The 16,933-nt window shown below is 40.5% G+C and overlaps 1 protein-coding gene across 1 annotated transcript in view; it reads left to right on the top strand.

Moving 5' to 3' along the window:
• The window catches only part of Adamts12 (ADAM metallopeptidase with thrombospondin type 1 motif 12), a 224,793-nt gene that overhangs the window by 145,358 nt on the left and 62,502 nt on the right, over positions 1–16,933 (top strand). Inside the window, exons 8-13 of the mRNA XM_041631217.1 lie at positions 73–216; positions 785–929; positions 2,396–2,488; positions 3,345–3,490; positions 6,385–6,554; positions 13,329–13,462. Coding sequence (XP_041487151.1) covers positions 73–216; positions 785–929; positions 2,396–2,488; positions 3,345–3,490; positions 6,385–6,554; positions 13,329–13,462 — 832 coding nt within the window. The remainder of the gene's footprint in view (positions 1–72; positions 217–784; positions 930–2,395; positions 2,489–3,344; positions 3,491–6,384; positions 6,555–13,328; positions 13,463–16,933) is intronic.

Below are 16,933 nucleotides of genomic sequence, written 5' to 3'. Positions count from 1 at the left end.
ATCATGGTGGCGAACCTTTGAGTTTCTCCTGTTTAATGCCTGTCTGCTTTCTGTTCTTGTGTTTTGTGTCAGCTTTGGCATCCAGCATGATGGAAAAGAAAATGACTGTGAGCCTGTGGGCAGGCACCCATACATCATGTCCCAGCAAATTCAGTATGATCCCACCCCACTGACATGGTCAAAATGCAGCAACGACTACATCACCCGCTTCCTGGAGTAAGTGCAGCTCCATCCCGGGCAGCCTCACCGGGCTCTCTTAAGTTGGAAGTCATAATGAGTCTTCCATAGAGGAGTTAATGCCTGGGAAAGACTTGGTTTCCTTTTCCAGTCCTCAGTATCACAGAGGCACCACAGGAGTGGATGCCCCTTCTGCTCTCTGACTAAGTCCCCTATCTACAGGCAAGTGAGCAACCTGATTCTTCCTTGTTGATACTGTCCCAAGGGGTGTGTGTGTGTGTGTGTGTGTGTGTGTGTGTGTGTGTGTGTACGTATATACGAAGAAGGAAAGGGCCATAAGGAAGAGGAGGTTGCTTTGGGTCATAGTCTTTAGCCCTTAACTAGGACAAATACAATTTGTATTTCCTAGATACAACTAAACATATTCTGTCAGATGCGATTTGCACTTCCTTTGATTAACTTTCTTCTAAGGCCCCCGGGGTTCTCTTGCTTGTAAGAATAAGGCTGTCAGGAAGGACAAGGAATGAGTCCTTATGATGTAAATGTCTATTGGATGACTGGAAAGAGTTGCAAGCAGTTGCTCTGGTGTTTGTTGACTTGTTTGCAGCCGGGGCAGGGGATTCTGTCTTGATGATGTTCCCAAGAAGAAAGGCTTGAAGTCCAATGTCATTGCTCCTGGAGTGATCTATGATGTCCACCACCAGTGCCAGCTCCAATATGGCCCAAATGCTACATTCTGCCAGGAAGTGGAAGTAAGCACTTGGTTTCCTGGTGCTCTGGTGGGAGGGGGCAGGGTTTGAGATCTGCAGCGTTGTGAAGGAGGCACCAGAAAAACCTTGGAAACGTCAGGCCTGAGCCCAGAAATGAAAGCTTGCTTTTAAATATACTCATGTGTATGTAAACCAGACACTTACAATGGGGATCACTGACATTCTCAGACCCAACTTTCTTGGAGCTCTGTGGAGTCCTATGCAACTTGAAGGCAGTTCCATGGTGGTTTCCAGAGTTCACAGCATTTAACCCAATAAACGCTATAGCTGTCAGCCTAATCCTTAAAATAGCTCCTTTCCTAAATGTCGCCTTGGTTGAAGAATATCATAAGATCACAGCATAGAAAGAAGACTCATCTCCTACCACTCTGCTTCTTCGTTATTTTCAAGTCTTGATGTTGTGCTCTTAAATAATTAACATCTCAGTCCGGCCTTCTCCATTACCACTGCTGTCTCAATTCTGCTGATCTCCTCTTGATACTGTAACTACCTACCCTGTCTATCTACTATCCAAAGTGCTATTGCCATTATTTTTTTTTTATTGAGAAAAGGAGAAAAAAAAAAACAAGTTTCCACCTCCTCCCAGCCTCCCATTTCCCTCCCCCTCCTCCCCCCCTACGCCCCCTCCTCCCACCCTTCTCCCCCTCCCCCCACTCCTTTCCCCCTCCCTCTCCAGTCCAAAGAGCAGTCAGGGTTTTCTGCCCTGTGGTAAGACCTAGGACCTCCCACCTCCGTCCATATCTAGGAAGGTGAACATCCAAACTGGCTGGGCTCCCACAAAGCCATCACATTACGTAGGATCAAACCCCCGTGCCATTGTCCTTTGCATCTCATCAGCCCTCATAGTTCGCCATGTTCAGAGAGTCCAGTTTTATCCCATGCTTTTTCAGTCACAGTCCAGCTGGTCTTGGTGAGCTCTCAATAGATCGGCTCCACTGTCTCAGTGGGTGAGTGCACCCCTCGTGGTCCCGACTTCTTTGCTCATGAAGCACAAATCTAACCATGTGTCTGTTCTTTTCTTGGAGTCACCACTAACCACTGGGTACAATCCCAACTCCTTGTTCACATTCTTTTATAATTTGGACTCAGCCAACCCTACAGTTTTGAAATACTTTATTTATATTAGATAGATGATAGATAGATAGATAGATAGATAGATAGATAGATGGATAGGCAGACAGATAGAAGATAGATAGATAGATAGATAGATAGATAGATAGATAGATAGGAACCTCCTGTCTGAAGTATAGCTGGCAAAAATTTTCTCCCATTCTGCATGTTTCTTCTTCACTTTGCTCATAGCTTCTTTTGCCATGGAGAAACTTTTTAACTTCATGTAATCCCATTTGTCAATCCTTGGTACCTGTTAGTTTCTTACCTTCTAAGTTGGTAGGGTTTTTTTTTTCCAGATATGCTTCCATGCAACACTTTTCATGTTTGTTTTCCAGAATGTTTGCCAGACACTGTGGTGCTCTGTGAAAGGTTTCTGCCGCTCAAAGCTGGATGCTGCTGCAGATGGAACGCGCTGTGGTGAAAAGAAGGTGATGTGTCATTGGCCTGAGGAAGAAAGGTGGGAGGGCAGCTGTCCTGGAGTTCTTGAAAAGAGGTGGAAAGAAGGCCCTGGAGGGCGTGAGGGGCACCCAATGTCACTCACACAGTCGGACCAGACACAGAAGGCTCTAGAGGGCATGAGAAGCACCCAGTGTCTCTCACAGAGACAGAACAGACATGGGAAAGGATTCCACTTCTGTCGCTCTTTCCAGCCTTTGCTGGGACCCAGTGGTCTGTGAGAAAGGGCTGAGCACAGTTCTAAAGTTGACTTTTAGAGCATTGGCCCCATCTTCCCCTGATAAACGTATGTGGAGTTTCCGCTCTCTTCTGAGCTTGCTACAACTTTAGTTTTTGATATTTCTCCCTCAGATTGAAGACTGGGAAGCATAGGGGAGTTTCTTCTTCTTTTCATAAACATCAGATTGGGGTCATTAATAATCTTGCTTCTCTTTGTCTGGCATGACTGATTGTCCTAGAGTTCTGCCCACTTTCTGAAGCAGAAAAGTCCTACAGCCACAACTCAGACAGTAGGTCTCTTCCAGACTGCCCAAGGGGATGGTGAACTACTAAGCAAGTGGGCTTATTGTAGATCTATGGCTTAGGAGTTTAGTGGGTGTCTTGATACAGCTTGAGCTTGGTATCCTCCATCTCTGAGTTTATAGACACAGTATAAAACTGATACTAGAAGCTAAGCTTATCTGAGGAAGCTCTGTGAGCCCTTTTCTGCGTGACTCCTGACGTCTTTTTGCTTGGAAAGAATTGGGTTTAGACTTACAAATTCTTTGGCCTGCTTGCTATGGAATCTTCCTGACATATGTGTCCCCACCCCCTCACATCTCTTTGCAGTGGTGTATGGCTGGAAAGTGTATCACAGTGGGGAAGAAACCAGAGAGCATCCCTGGAGGCTGGGGACGCTGGTCATCCTGGTCCCACTGCTCCAGGACCTGCGGGGCAGGAGTACAGAGTTCTGAGAGGCTCTGCAACAACCCTGAGTAAGGCCTGGCGTGAACACTTGCTCTCCTCACTTCTGGGTGTGCTGGGAGGCTATTCTCAAATGGCACGACACCATTCTTGAAGGTGTTTGGAGAAAACTAGACTAATTCCCAAAGACAGAAAGACCCAGATAATTCCCAAAGACAGAAAGACCCAGATGATTCACACATGTGAAACAAAGCACTTCTGTTTTGATAGGTTTTAACTTGACTTCTGAGTCTCAAAACACAAGTAATCTTATTCCATCACTTGAGTGAAAGAAAGCAAACTTCTTTTAAATACATACACAATTTTCTTTTAAACATGTTATCTATGTGGAAGTCTCCAGAAGCTTATGCAATTAAATCCTTCCAGATAACTTACACTCTCTTCTTAAGAAATAGATTCATTAAACTCAGTTTTGTTGATATGATTATAGGTAGCTTTCAATCACAACGAATATACAATTACATCAAAGTGTTCATCCCTCATGTAAGTAATAAAATGGGCACACACATTTCTGAAGTTAATTATCACTAATATTCTAACAACATATTTCTATGCATTTTAGGATTCCATAATGACCTATAAAGAATTTCATAATTCACTTTTTAATTTTTAATCTAATTTTTTCATATAATAAACTTACAATGTTACTATGTGTATATAAGTTAAGTTTAAATTGTCATAATTTTAAAAATATTGCATTCTTGATTTCATTGTTTCCTCATATATAAGTTTCTAAGTATACATTTTTTTAAGGATACATTTGCTTCTTCCTAGAAGTGGAAACTAGACTATGCTTCTTTTTCCTAGATTTGCCTTATTGCAGAATAAGAGCCATGTATTTTTTTTAAAGCAAGTGATAAAAGTGGTTACAAAGCCTCTCAGTATCTAAGTTCCAAATCTTAATCTTCTCCTTTTCTTAATTAACATAATACTGTTTGTAAACTGTATATGGACTTGTGCTACATATACATACAATTTGTTATATATAAAGTGTGGTTTTTTTTGCAAATGACAAATAAGTATTTTATTTTTACATTCAAAAATTTACATTTCCTCCACTCCTCCCATTCCCCTCCTGCTCCCCCACTCCCCCTCCTCCCTCCCCGTCCCTCCTTTAGAGAGGTCAGGAAACCCTGCCCTGTGGGAAGTCCAAGGCCCTCCCCACTATATCCAGGTTTAGGAAGCTGTGCATCCAAATAGACTAGGGTCCCTAAAAGCCAGAACATGCAGTAGAAACAAGTCCCAGTGCCTTTATCAATGGCTTCTTAGTCAGCTCCCATTGTCAGCCACATTCAGAGAGTCTGGTTTGATCACATGCTCTTTCAGACCCAGTCCAGCTGGATTTGGTGAGCTCCCATTAGAACAGGCACACTGCCTCAGGGGGTACACCAACCACTCGCAGTCCTGACTTCCTTGCTCATCTTCTCCCTCCTTCTGCTCTTCAACTGGACATTGGGAGCTCAGTCCGTTGCTCTGCCGAGTGTTTCTGTTTCTATCTCCATCTGTCGCTGGACAAAGATTCTATGGTGATATTCGAGATAATCATCAGGGTGATAGTGGGGCAAGGACAGTTCAGGCACCCTCTCCTCTGCTGCCCAAGGAACTAGCTCAGGACATCCCCGTGGACACCTGGGATCCCCTCTAGAGCAGGAAAGAAGATATCTACATTAAGGAAGCCATTTTAGGGTTGGCTAAAGTGTGTTTTTTTCAGAGGATTAGATTTTAATATCTGTAGTTTAATATATGACCTATTATATAATAAATTACAAATAAGTGGTAATTGTGAGGTCATCACTTACAAGTGTAAGGATTTGCTTGAGGAATTAACAATGCAATTGTGTTAAAATATTGCCTCTCGATAAAACTCCATTACTTCAAAAATTCAACAGCAGGACTGTCATATACAGTACTTTATTTCTAGACAAAATACTTGTCAAGTTGGTCAGAGATGTGCCTTTAGAGACAAGAAATAGAGGCAATTTTCTCTGAGATTTGTATGGATTCAGCCACCACATCTTCCTTGGGAAGATGTTTAGCAACACATGCTCCTCAGAGAAGGTATATGGCCTAGCTGAAGCACTGCAAAATGATTCCCAGCCTAGAGTTAGAGGACAATGTTTTCTCATGCCCATCACCAAGGCTGCAATTTTGATGACACCTGACCCCATAACTCATTTTCTTGATTTTCTTGAGACCTCTGTCAATGGGAACAGGTTGTATAAAGGCCTCTGTGATTCCTGTCACAGAGTGTATGAGCCAACTAGACCCACTTATGCTGTAAGGCTGTAGCTTTCTTTGATCACAGTTGATATGCAATGGTCTAAAAACCTTATTTTTCCCTGGGTTCTTTTCCTGACCTTATCCTCATCACTGGTCAAGTGAGACCATTACAGGGACAGTGAAATACTGGCACAGTTTGGCTCCTAAGGAGCTCTTCTTGGTAATACTTGTCAGTTGGAAATGAGAAAGGCAGGTGCCAAGTCACAGAGTGCCTGTTAATGAATGGAGACTTGTGTGACCTCAGAATTTAAGGACAATTCGTGTTACCTCCTCATGGAAGAGACGAAGGAAGAGTCTGCCGTGTGAGCTACCCGAGCTCAGCTTGCACTAAGAAAGATGGGGAAGGGGGAGTAGACTACGTCTCATGGCTTTCACAGAGAATAAGAACACATCTAGACTTGAGGGATTGCTTCTCAGGGCTGCAAATCGGCTGAGAGAGCAGATGGCTAAGAACTCGGGCTGCAGCTCATAACACATAGAATTGGAAGGCTTTATCTGTTTCTTCAGGTCAGAAACTGACATGGCTTGACAAGGAACAGTCATGGCTAGGTGGCAAAGGATTTTAACAGGAAATTGTGGGCTTCTCAGGAAACTTAAAGAAACAGCTTGTCTGTTTTATCTGTAGACCAAAGTTTGGCGGGAAATACTGCACTGGAGAAAGAAAACGCTATCGCTTATGCAACGTCCGTCCCTGCCGCTCAGATACTCCGACTTTCCGGCAGATGCAGTGCAGTGAATTTGACACTGTCCCCTACAAAAATGCATTCTATCACTGGTTCCCAGTGTTTAATCAAGGTAAGGGGCCTTCAACATGAATCTCAGGTCTGGAGTTTCTCAGAAGCTCTACAACACTCATCCGGGGTTCTTAATTGTAGAAGACAATTATACTAACTGGCTCAAGCTGACCTCTAAATGTTGAAGGCTGAGTATGCCCTATTCTTCCCTGTAGGAGATGAAAGTGATGTCCTTCAAACATAGTGCCTCGCTTGCATAAATGAGACATGAATTTAGAATACTCATTGCTTGTCGGTGGTCCCATGGAACGGAATGTGATTTCGGTAGATATTCAGGACAGATGGGGCAGAAATAATTTAAATGCAGTTGATGAGTTTAGGTATAATGGGTCTTTCTGTGAAGGAAAGAAAAAGTAAGGCATTGAAAAAAGTCATTTCATATGGAGAACAGTTCAAAAAAGTCAAGATCGTAAAAATGACTTCATCAGAAATGAATTCTGGGCCTGAGATCAACATTCCATGTGTGAAGCATAGCACAGGAAGATTCAAAAGTAAAATCAAAGATCTCAAGGATGCGCGTCAAGGGATGGGAAATTGACTAAGATGTATTTATAACTAAGATGTAAGTAAGAATGTAACTACCGTGTTGACCACACTGTCAGATATAGCTCTACATTCTTTCCTGAGCATGAAGTCAGCAATCCTTCATCTATGCTAATCATTATTACTTGAACGAGGAATAAAACAAAAAAGATCTCCCTAACTTAAGGCTATTTGAGGCAAGGGAGTAAAAAGAATAGCTAATCTAACTTTCCTATGATGATTAGATTCCTGAAATTCCAATGTGCTGAGAGTCTTGAGGAGCCACAGATGCAAGAATCTCCCAGTTGGCTTCTAGCACAATTCTACTCAACAGCTCTAGTCAAAAGCTCTTCAGAGCTTTGCCCATATTGAGTCTCCAAAGCATCTTGTTAGCTATCATTTTTCCTTGTCCCCAGTTCTTGCTTTATGGGAGTGAAGCAATCAGGTATTGGTGCAATCAAAACATTCGCTTTTAGGAAAACAAATGTGTATCCTCGCGGGCTCCCAAACAAGTAATGAGAAAGGAACATTTAGTCAGTGCTATCTGTGTCTATGTCCTGCATATTTTGTTGAAAGTGTTGGGATCACTGAATTTGTGGAGTGAATGAGTAGCCTTCTAGGACTAACAAACAAAAACAGGTCCGTTGGTCTTATGGGTGCTCAGTTTGTATCCCATACCCTTCCCAAGGGGGCAGAATTGGACTTGAGTGTATTGAATGCTGATAGTTCAAACTTGACATAAAAAGGGTTGATTCAATTTGGCTTTTCATTGATTTATAAGCAATTATCATGTATCTACTTTTTGCTTAGTATGGCTGTGGGTACTAAAGAAATGAGGGTCATAAGAGCAGGCAAAGCTTTTGTATGCTTTGGAGTGACTGGTTTGCATTTATCACTGGAATTGAATATGATGGCTGAGCTGTTTATCTGTGATGGAAGCATCAATCCTCCAGCCTAGTGTTTTCCCTACATCTGAACAGCTGCTCTTTCTCCCAAGCCACACAAAATGCATCAAAACTTTTCCTCATCTTAAATATTTTTATCCTTCATTTCAAGTTTGATGTTTCTACTTCTAATGGTCACTTCTTAAGATTATTAACCGTGAAGGCCGAGCCATCCTGTTTTAGCAGGATCAAAAACGCAACCTTTGATTCAGTAATTACATCCAGTTACATGAGCTGTTTTGGGAGAACAGATGAATCACACAGTGCAAGGGTAAGATTCATCTATTAAAAACAGGTTTTACTTAATTTTTGCATTTTTGTAGCTAACGCTCACTTTTAGGGTCGCTGAGAAAAAGTATTCAGTGACTGCATTTCCGCAGAACTGAAAGCGCAAACTCTGACTCGGTACATTTTCCTAGCCACACAAGCTTGCTGGAAAGGTTAATCAGGCAGTTTGAGGGCAAGAGTTCACCTGCAAAGTGATTTTAGAACTTTCACTTAGCCAAATTATAAATGCTATTGAAAGCTAGAAGGAAAACATCACATGACCCAGACGAAAGGATACAGCGGGACAGGTGAATAGATGTGAGGCAGTGAATTCAGTAGAACAGGTTTTAGACTCTGTAGCCCACATCTGAGTCAGTGAATCTCTGGTCCACATGAGGACCGGCGAGAATGAAAACCATCCATTGCCACCCTTGCCTCCTTATGTAGAACCCCTTGTGACAAGATGGATACCTACAGACTCACTCAAAGTACCATGAAAGAGAGGCTGGAGAAGTGGGGCTGGGACACATACAGGACTTTTGACTCAGCATTATAAACTGTTTAAGGGACACTAAACCTCCCGTTTTCATTGCCTTCTTCAATCAGGGTTCTCCCTGGTCTAAAGCATAGGTAAACTCTGAAGGGATAAAAGCAGTTGGTCTAGTGGACGTAGAAGTGGGGGGTTATAATGGGGGTATAGTAGGGGTAAAAGGGTAGTTGAGGCAGGGGAGAGGGAAATCTACTAAGATAAGACACACTTTGAAATGACTTTGAAAATGTCATGATGTTATGTAGTGTATTATATGCTAATTTAAAGATAAATTAAAAACAGTGGTTGATCTCCATCCTGCCTGCTATTGTTTTTGCCATAGATATCTAAGGATATTTGAAGCATTTATCTAGTTGTTCTTTACCAATAAAATAATCAGGAGTCAGATATTGGGATAAGAACCTGAAAGATCAGAGAAGCAGGAGAGTAGCCACCAGTGACTTCCTACCTCTTCTAATCTTCCTCCAAAAAGGCTGAGATTCTCTCTCAGACCCACCTTATTCCTTTCTGTCTCCTATCTGTTCACAGTCCTCCATACCCTAAGTCAATTTTGCTCAACTAGTGGCCAGCTCCACCCTCTGACTCAAAGCAAGCTTTATTTTCAGAATAAACTCAAACTATCACTCAACAGATATTTCTGAGGCTAGCAAACCGCACACTTACATTCAACAGTCATTTGTGTTTTGTGTGTGCAGCATACTTCATATATGTTTGCATGGTCTAACATTAAAGGGAGAAGACAGAACGGAGGGGAGTTTTGAAATAAAGGCCTCTCATCATGGAAATATGTTGTGATAACCATGAAATAAAGGAGAGTATTCAATTTCTATTGTTTCAGAGCTGAGGCATTGCTGTGGAAAGGATTATATGTGTTTTATAAACTGTAAATGTTCCCAATCGAATGGAAGAAAAATGCACTCTCATTATATCATTGCATTCAATCTGTTCTCAGGAAGTAATCATTGTTAATAGCACATTCTTTGTTTGCACAAGAATAGATTGTCCTTGTCGATTTTGAAGCTTTCTTGATTCCCTAAGTGTAGATCATAGAATGAAAGTTCACATATTCCTCTCAGTTAATTGCACAGCTTCCCATTACAGAAACTGAACTTAGTTGATGTGTGCATTTGTCTCTGGATAAGCATTCCACTGCTGTGCAAATCCTCTTGACTTCTCTCACTAAGGATAATAGTTATTTTTATTACAGTCTGAGCTAATATTGTCTCATGATTAAAATGACATTCCGTGTTGATCCATACAGAATATTTTCACAAATAATATTGATAATGCATTTAGTTGGCAAGGATAAATCAGACGTCTTTTGCAATAATGTTCAATAGTAATCACTCTGGTAGAGGTTAATGTGTCAATGCTTACAACACCGTCTTTCAAAGAATTCCCTCTGTGCAGCCTAAACTCTTAAAACTTTGATCTGTGAATAAAATTTGGGCCCCAATACCACAAACTCAGTGCTGGGTGGAGGAGAATCTTCAATCCTGAACTTCTTTCCGCATCTTATTGAGCATATACTCCTTCCCAGCCTCTACTGGCTGTCAGTAGCTAATCAACATATACTAGACCTGAATGTCCCTAAGAACATGGTTGTTGAGCACACTTCAAATCCACAGCCTTAGAACTGTAGACAGGAGGACCTCTGTAGTTAAGACCCAAGCAGTCTTGGGTGATGACGTCCACAGTTACGGTAAAGAAAGTCTGGAGATACCTGTCTGTCTGAACAAGATTTATATTCTTTACAATAAATGGGCAAACCACCAGTCATTTAGAAAATATGCAAATAAAGTATGAACTTAATGCAAGCTTGGTTAATAATTAATAATCTGCAGAGGTATTTTGTGTCTGTTTTGTTGTTGTTTTTGTTCGTCACGAGGACTGAGCAGCAGTTACTAATCTCTTCACTATTTGAAGAAATTGGAATGGAAGTCACAAGATGTCAATGCCACTTTTAATGAGCTTTCAAAAACCTTAAGTTAATGGTGAGGATACAGAAATAATGACCATCATTAGCGGAACCCTTATTGTGTGTCTACAGCACAGGGCCGAGTATTTAGCATACAGCTGAAGCACAGAAAGAGTAAGTCATTTTCCCATGATGATATTAGATTTTCATGAACTGAAACTATTTCAGCTGTTCTCGGTAGAAATTATTATTCCAGGATCTAGCACTTTCTCCATATAAGCGCACCATGAGATAATGTATATTAAATTAAAATGGAGTCCAGTTGGTGTGTCACTGAGTTTGTGTAATGGTGCAAAATGTGGACTCGTTAAAGATCTCATCAAAGACATCCTTGTGGGGTTAAGACGTTTAAATGACACATCCTAGGGGGTAGTACTTTGGACCCTGAACTCAATCGGTCTGGTGGATTAGCTTTGCCGTTCATACTGGAAGATCACAGGATTTATATCTCTTATATCTATGTTTACTAAATGTTGATATAGGTGATAAAAGTACTAACTGCCTAGGAATTATGAAAGGAGATAACCTGTATAAATGAAAAGGAAGTCCAGAAATAATGTTTAATAAAGTATTACCTGCTAATTTCAGTAAGTCAACTTTCTTTTAATTTACTGTGTAAACAAGACTAGCAAAAATCTCTTTGTGTATTTTATTATTCAGGAGGGATGTCACACAGCGCAGACTCACAAATATATAACAAGCATTGGGACTTCACCACTCAGAACTTGGTGTAGTGCTTAACACGGATGGGGGGTTATTCACTATAAAAACACAGTTATGTGACGGAAGATTAAGTACCTCCTTTAATATCCGCCCTACTTCATACCTGATTCTTCCCCACAGCTTTGAAGTAGATAAGCATATTATTTTGTTTGAGATAGAGTCTCACCAGGTAGCCTTGTCTGTCCTGGAATTTCTTATATAGACTAGGCTGGCCTCTAACTCACAGAGACTCTTCTGCTTCGGCTTCCTGGGTTCTGGGGTTAAAGGTGTATACCAGCACACCTGGCCGCTGCACAACTTTTTAAAGGGAATCTCTGTAATTTTTTGAGGAAAACTTTCCTTTTCTGCATGTGTCCAAATACAAAATTATGAGTCAGGTTTCTCAAACTCAGATCAATGTCTTAGGAAGTGGTTCCCTAGCTTGAACAGACAAGTGGATGTTCTCATCCCTGAGAAAGCATGATCACTCCTGGGTGGCTGCCCCTAAGCGCTTCTACTTCAGGTTGGTCAGTGGTAGTGTTAATCTGGCTGCCAGGAAAGGAAGTTCTCTTTGGCATATTCTGACTTTGTCCATCTTCTCAGGCAACTATGAAATCTTTGGCATTCTTTATTTCCATATTTCCTTCCTTTGGGTTTATAATGATGTAACTGACCTCTGTCTCCAGTTTGTCCAGAGAACTTAATATTTAGTGACCAGACTCTTAGCTCTTGATTGACTGTGCTTGTTCGAGTTTTAGACTTTCACTTTTGTGAGATGGATCATCACATCCTTACACCAACATAGTTAGTGCTGGCTCCTTAGTTTTGCCTCTGATGTTTATCCATGCAGGATAAGGCTTGTCTCAGCATCAAGAGGCCACCAGCTCTGCCCATAACACACAGATTTAGGGGAGCTTCCCATAGGGATTTCTGAAGAAGACATCCTCAAATTCTCACCTAAAGTAAAAAGTGTGGGCTTGGGGTATAGCTCCGTGGTAGAGTGTTTGCCTAGTGTGTGGGTGGCATCAAATTCAATTTTTAGCACTGCAATGAAATGTAACATTCAAAATATAGCATTCAAAAGAAAAATACTACTTTATTTATCTATTAAAAATTTGAGGCACCTATGCTTTAAGTCTTTTATTTTTCTAAGTATTATGTGTGCAGATATAGGTAGGTGTGTTTCATTTGATGTTCCTATCTTCATTCCCAAGGCAGTGCAAAGCTGAATCTTAGAATGACTTCCACGGTAAAGTGATGGGCTCCTGTGATAATTATATTGGGTTCCAGTTTGCAGAATATTGTATTCTTTGCTTCTATGTAATTGTCAATTTGTATCGAAGCACGTTTTAGAGTTTGGTGAAATATGATTACTCATTGGAGGTGTTAAGGTGATGGTGCTGATGTTGGTGCCACGGGAAGGGACTGCCTTCCCCCTAGAACTTGGCTCACTTTGCTACAAAGAGCAAGTGTCAGACTTGTTTAGATCCTGCATTACCTATTATGATTACAGATTTCCTAGGTTAACACTAAATGCCCCAGGCTTTCTTATTTTTAGGTATACAGATCAGTGTAGGATTGATCATTTACAACAAAGGGCATACAGAATTTTCAAATAGTCTTACAAATACAATTCATTATAAGGTTTTTGTTGACAAAAAGAGGAACAAAACTGCCTACATTTTAGTATGTGTCTTAGGAAGGCAAGAGATGGGTTCTTAAATGGTACTTGTAGGTATGAGTACACAGGAATCTCAGGAAAGGGTCTGAGCTGTAGAGTTACCTCACAGCTTTGTTTTCTTCTCACTTCAGCACATCCTTGTGAGCTGTACTGCAGACCCATAGATGAGCAGTTTTCCGAGAAAATGCTGGATGCTGTCATCGACGGCACCCCTTGCTTTGAAGGTGGCAGCAGCAGAAATGTCTGTATTAATGGCATATGTAAGGTATTGGGTATGTTTCCTTCATCTACAACTGTACCAAATGATGGGTTTTAAACTTATGAAGTCAGAAGTTGTAAGCTTATTCTGTTATGGCATTTGCATGTATCTGATTTCTTTATTAATAAGTGGTCAGCTACACAAGACGGTACGACCTCTCAAAACTCATTGAAGACAGTAGGTTTTGAATAATTTTTTCAACTGATATTTTATGTCTTGATTGGCCACAAGGATGCTATTTCAGACTTTAAGCAGAACCAAACTGAAGAGCCCAATTAAAGGCACATTATAGGAAAAGGCAACCTTGACTCTTTCAAGAATATTAAATTTGAAAAACAAACTCATCTTAACACTGTTTTCTCTAAAGCGTCTCCATTGTCAACATAAGTGTCTCAGAAGGAGAGTACACGATGGGAAGCAATAACACAGGCTTTTGATTTTTAAGTGTTTTCTAGACTCACCCTGGTAATCAATTCAAACTTTACCTGCTTAGACCTGTTTGTTAATGCTAAGAGTAAAGTCATTAAAAATTACTTCTTGTTGCTTGGATTTAATTTTTCAAGAAATGGAAGAATACGTCTTGTGATCCAAAGTCTAGCCATAAATCTGTTTAAAGAGAAGGCGCTTTTAGTTAGTGAAGGGAAAAAGGCACCATGACACCTAATCTACTGTTAATAAGGCAATGTTTTAGCCTTCATGCTCAAGACTGGGAGCTCATTCCACACCATCACTTACCAACTGTAAACCATCTTGGACATCTTTCTGCAAGAATCAGCTTTCTGTCATAATATGAGGATATTACTTCTTCTCGTTTTTATTATTTCTTTGCAATTTTCATAAAATGTATTTTAGTCATATTCACCTTCCTCCCCAATCCAACTCCCAGTTCCCTACCCGCCCAGCTGTGTATCTCTTTTTCTTCCCATCAAGCATCATTTCTGTTGCCCTTGTACTCTTAAATAAGTGGCTTTGCTCTAAAGTCTGCCAGCCTGCCAGAGGCCCTTAAGAAAATCTGATTCTCCTTCTTCTACCAGCTATCAGTTGCCAATAGCTCCATGATGAGATATTTTTTTTTTGTTGTTGTTGTTTATTTCGCTTGAATTGTTCAGGATTTCTGTGTGCTGTCACAACTTCTGCCTGGGCATGGATGCAATGGCCTTGCTGTGTCTGGAAATTACCATTTCCTTGTAGGCATCTGCTGCCTCAGGCTCTTACAACCTTTATGCCCCCTCTTCTGCAGTGATTCCTGAATCCTGGGAGGAGAGAATATGATATAGTTGTCTCATGTAAGCCTAAGTACCCTGCAATCTCTTATTCTCTGCATGATAACCAGCTGTGAGCATCTCCGTTATCAATCTTCTTTAAAAATAAGTTTCTCTGATAAGGGTTGGGAGATACACCACTCCATGGGTATAGATAATTAGGAGGATTTTTAATACTATGCCTGTCTAGCCACGCATTCTTGACCCTAATAACAGTGTTAGGAATAAAGTTCAACTTGTGGAGCAAGCCTCATATCCAATCAGAAAGTGGTTACTTTCAAGACATCCATGTCACTATTGCCCCCAGTGCCCCAGTCTTTCAGGTCAGTCAAAGCTCACAGGTTTCAGATCTGGATAAGAGTGATGTTCACTTTTCTCCTCTAGAGGTGTGGTTGCACCTTTAAACATTCGGAAAGCTAGCCATTAGAGATGAAGCTTTTGAGTGAGCAACAGCTTTACTTCTCTAAACTCTATGATCTAAGTATGTATCTTTAGCAACGTGAGGTTGCCAAGAGAACTGATAATAGTTTGTAATGTTTGCAGGATCTATGGGAATTTACTGACCAACAACTCTAAAAGAGATAAGCCATTCCTGGTACAGGGTCGTTTATTTGTTGGCCTCTGGTAACTAGTAGAGGCATTATTGCCCTGTTATATAGGGTAGCTTCCTTTTAACTCTTTTTATATAAGTGTACATTTATTTTTGGAGGAATATATAGTAGTAGTTTCCATACGATTTATTCAAAAATGTCTTTAAGGTTAGTTTTTGCTCCTTCTGTTCCCTACTTTACCCTTCTGTTTCCCCCACCCACTTAACCCTCTTGTATTCATTAGTATGCTTTAGCTTCACACCACTGCCCTCTGTCCTCTGTTTCCCTTCTTTTGAACTTCTCATGGCTTCTGACCAATTTTCTGATATCTGTGGGTGTTCCAAGCAGAATACACATATCCAAAGATTCAAAACTAGCATCTACAAATGAAAGGAAACCAAGCACTGTTTGCCGTTCTGAGTCTGTGTTGCCTGTAATGATGATTTCCCGTTCCATCCATTTACCAGAAATTTTTATAATTTTGTTCACCTTCACAGTTCAATAATATTCCATTGCGTAAATGTACTACACTTTAGAGGGCTCTCAAAGGATGAAATACAAAAGTCAAGAAACATTTTTAAAATGTCAACATCCTTAGCTATCAGAGACAAACAAATGAAAAGCACTTTGATATTTCATCTTATCCCAATCAGAAGGTCTAAGATCAAAAGCAAGTGAACAAGTTTGTTTAAAGAAATAAAAGTGAAATACAGTGGTGCTAACTGCTGGCTGGCTGCCATGGGTGTGGTAAGAGGGAAGGCTTGCTCACTGTTGGTGGGGGTGCGAACTGATGCATCCCTATGGAAATCCCTGTAAAGGGCCCTCAAAAAGCTAGAAATAGAACCACCACGTGATGCAGCTAATAGACGTAATTGATCATTGATGTTCACTATTGCTCTATGGGAAATAACCAGGAAATGACAACAGCCTGGGTATTGAACGACTAATAATAAAAATGAGGATGTTATATTGTATGCATGTAGGAACTTCCCAAAGAATAATAAAAATGTGATTTTTAAATTAGGATTTTAATAGATCTACTTAATAGGGATTGCCAAATATTTTTATAAGATCATAGTCCCTAAGCTGTTACAAAAATAGCGCTGATTGAAATACACAATAAGCTCAATGCATTTTGCTTTGTAAAAATGTATGGCAATGTTTTCAACTGAGCAAAATGAAAAATTATTGCATAAATGTTTAGTGTTCCTGGATGGTGTATTTTCCCTCTTGAAACTGCTTTTGTCTTTACCTGAATGGAGACCAAAACACAAGAGGCAAGATAGTTATTTCCAGGTTTTAATGGTTCCAGCCATGATTAGATTTGATTTTCAACCAAAATTTTCTGTTAAGTCAATTAATTCTTATGGCAGCTACAAAAAAGCCCGAAACATGTATTTTGGATTAGGCCAGTTTACGTATTTCAGGACCCAACAGCTCCAGCTTACTCTAAAGAAGTAATTCTGGCTGACATGGATATCCTAGCTATATTTTAGAGCATTCGGACAGCCTTTAAAAAATCACTGATTTCTGCGCTATGTCTCAAACTTGTTAATTCAGAATCCTGTGACAGGGACAGTGATATTTTAAAAGCTTCCAACACGATTAGTATGCAGTCAGAGCTG

The sequence above is a fragment of the Microtus oregoni genome, unplaced genomic scaffold (assembly GCF_018167655.1).
Source record: "Microtus oregoni isolate MIOR12 unplaced genomic scaffold, Mior012 000036F_ref0000092, whole genome shotgun sequence".
In the NCBI taxonomy this organism is placed as follows: Eukaryota; Metazoa; Chordata; class Mammalia; order Rodentia; family Cricetidae; genus Microtus; species Microtus oregoni.
This window is presented reverse-complemented; position numbering and strand designations above follow the sequence as displayed.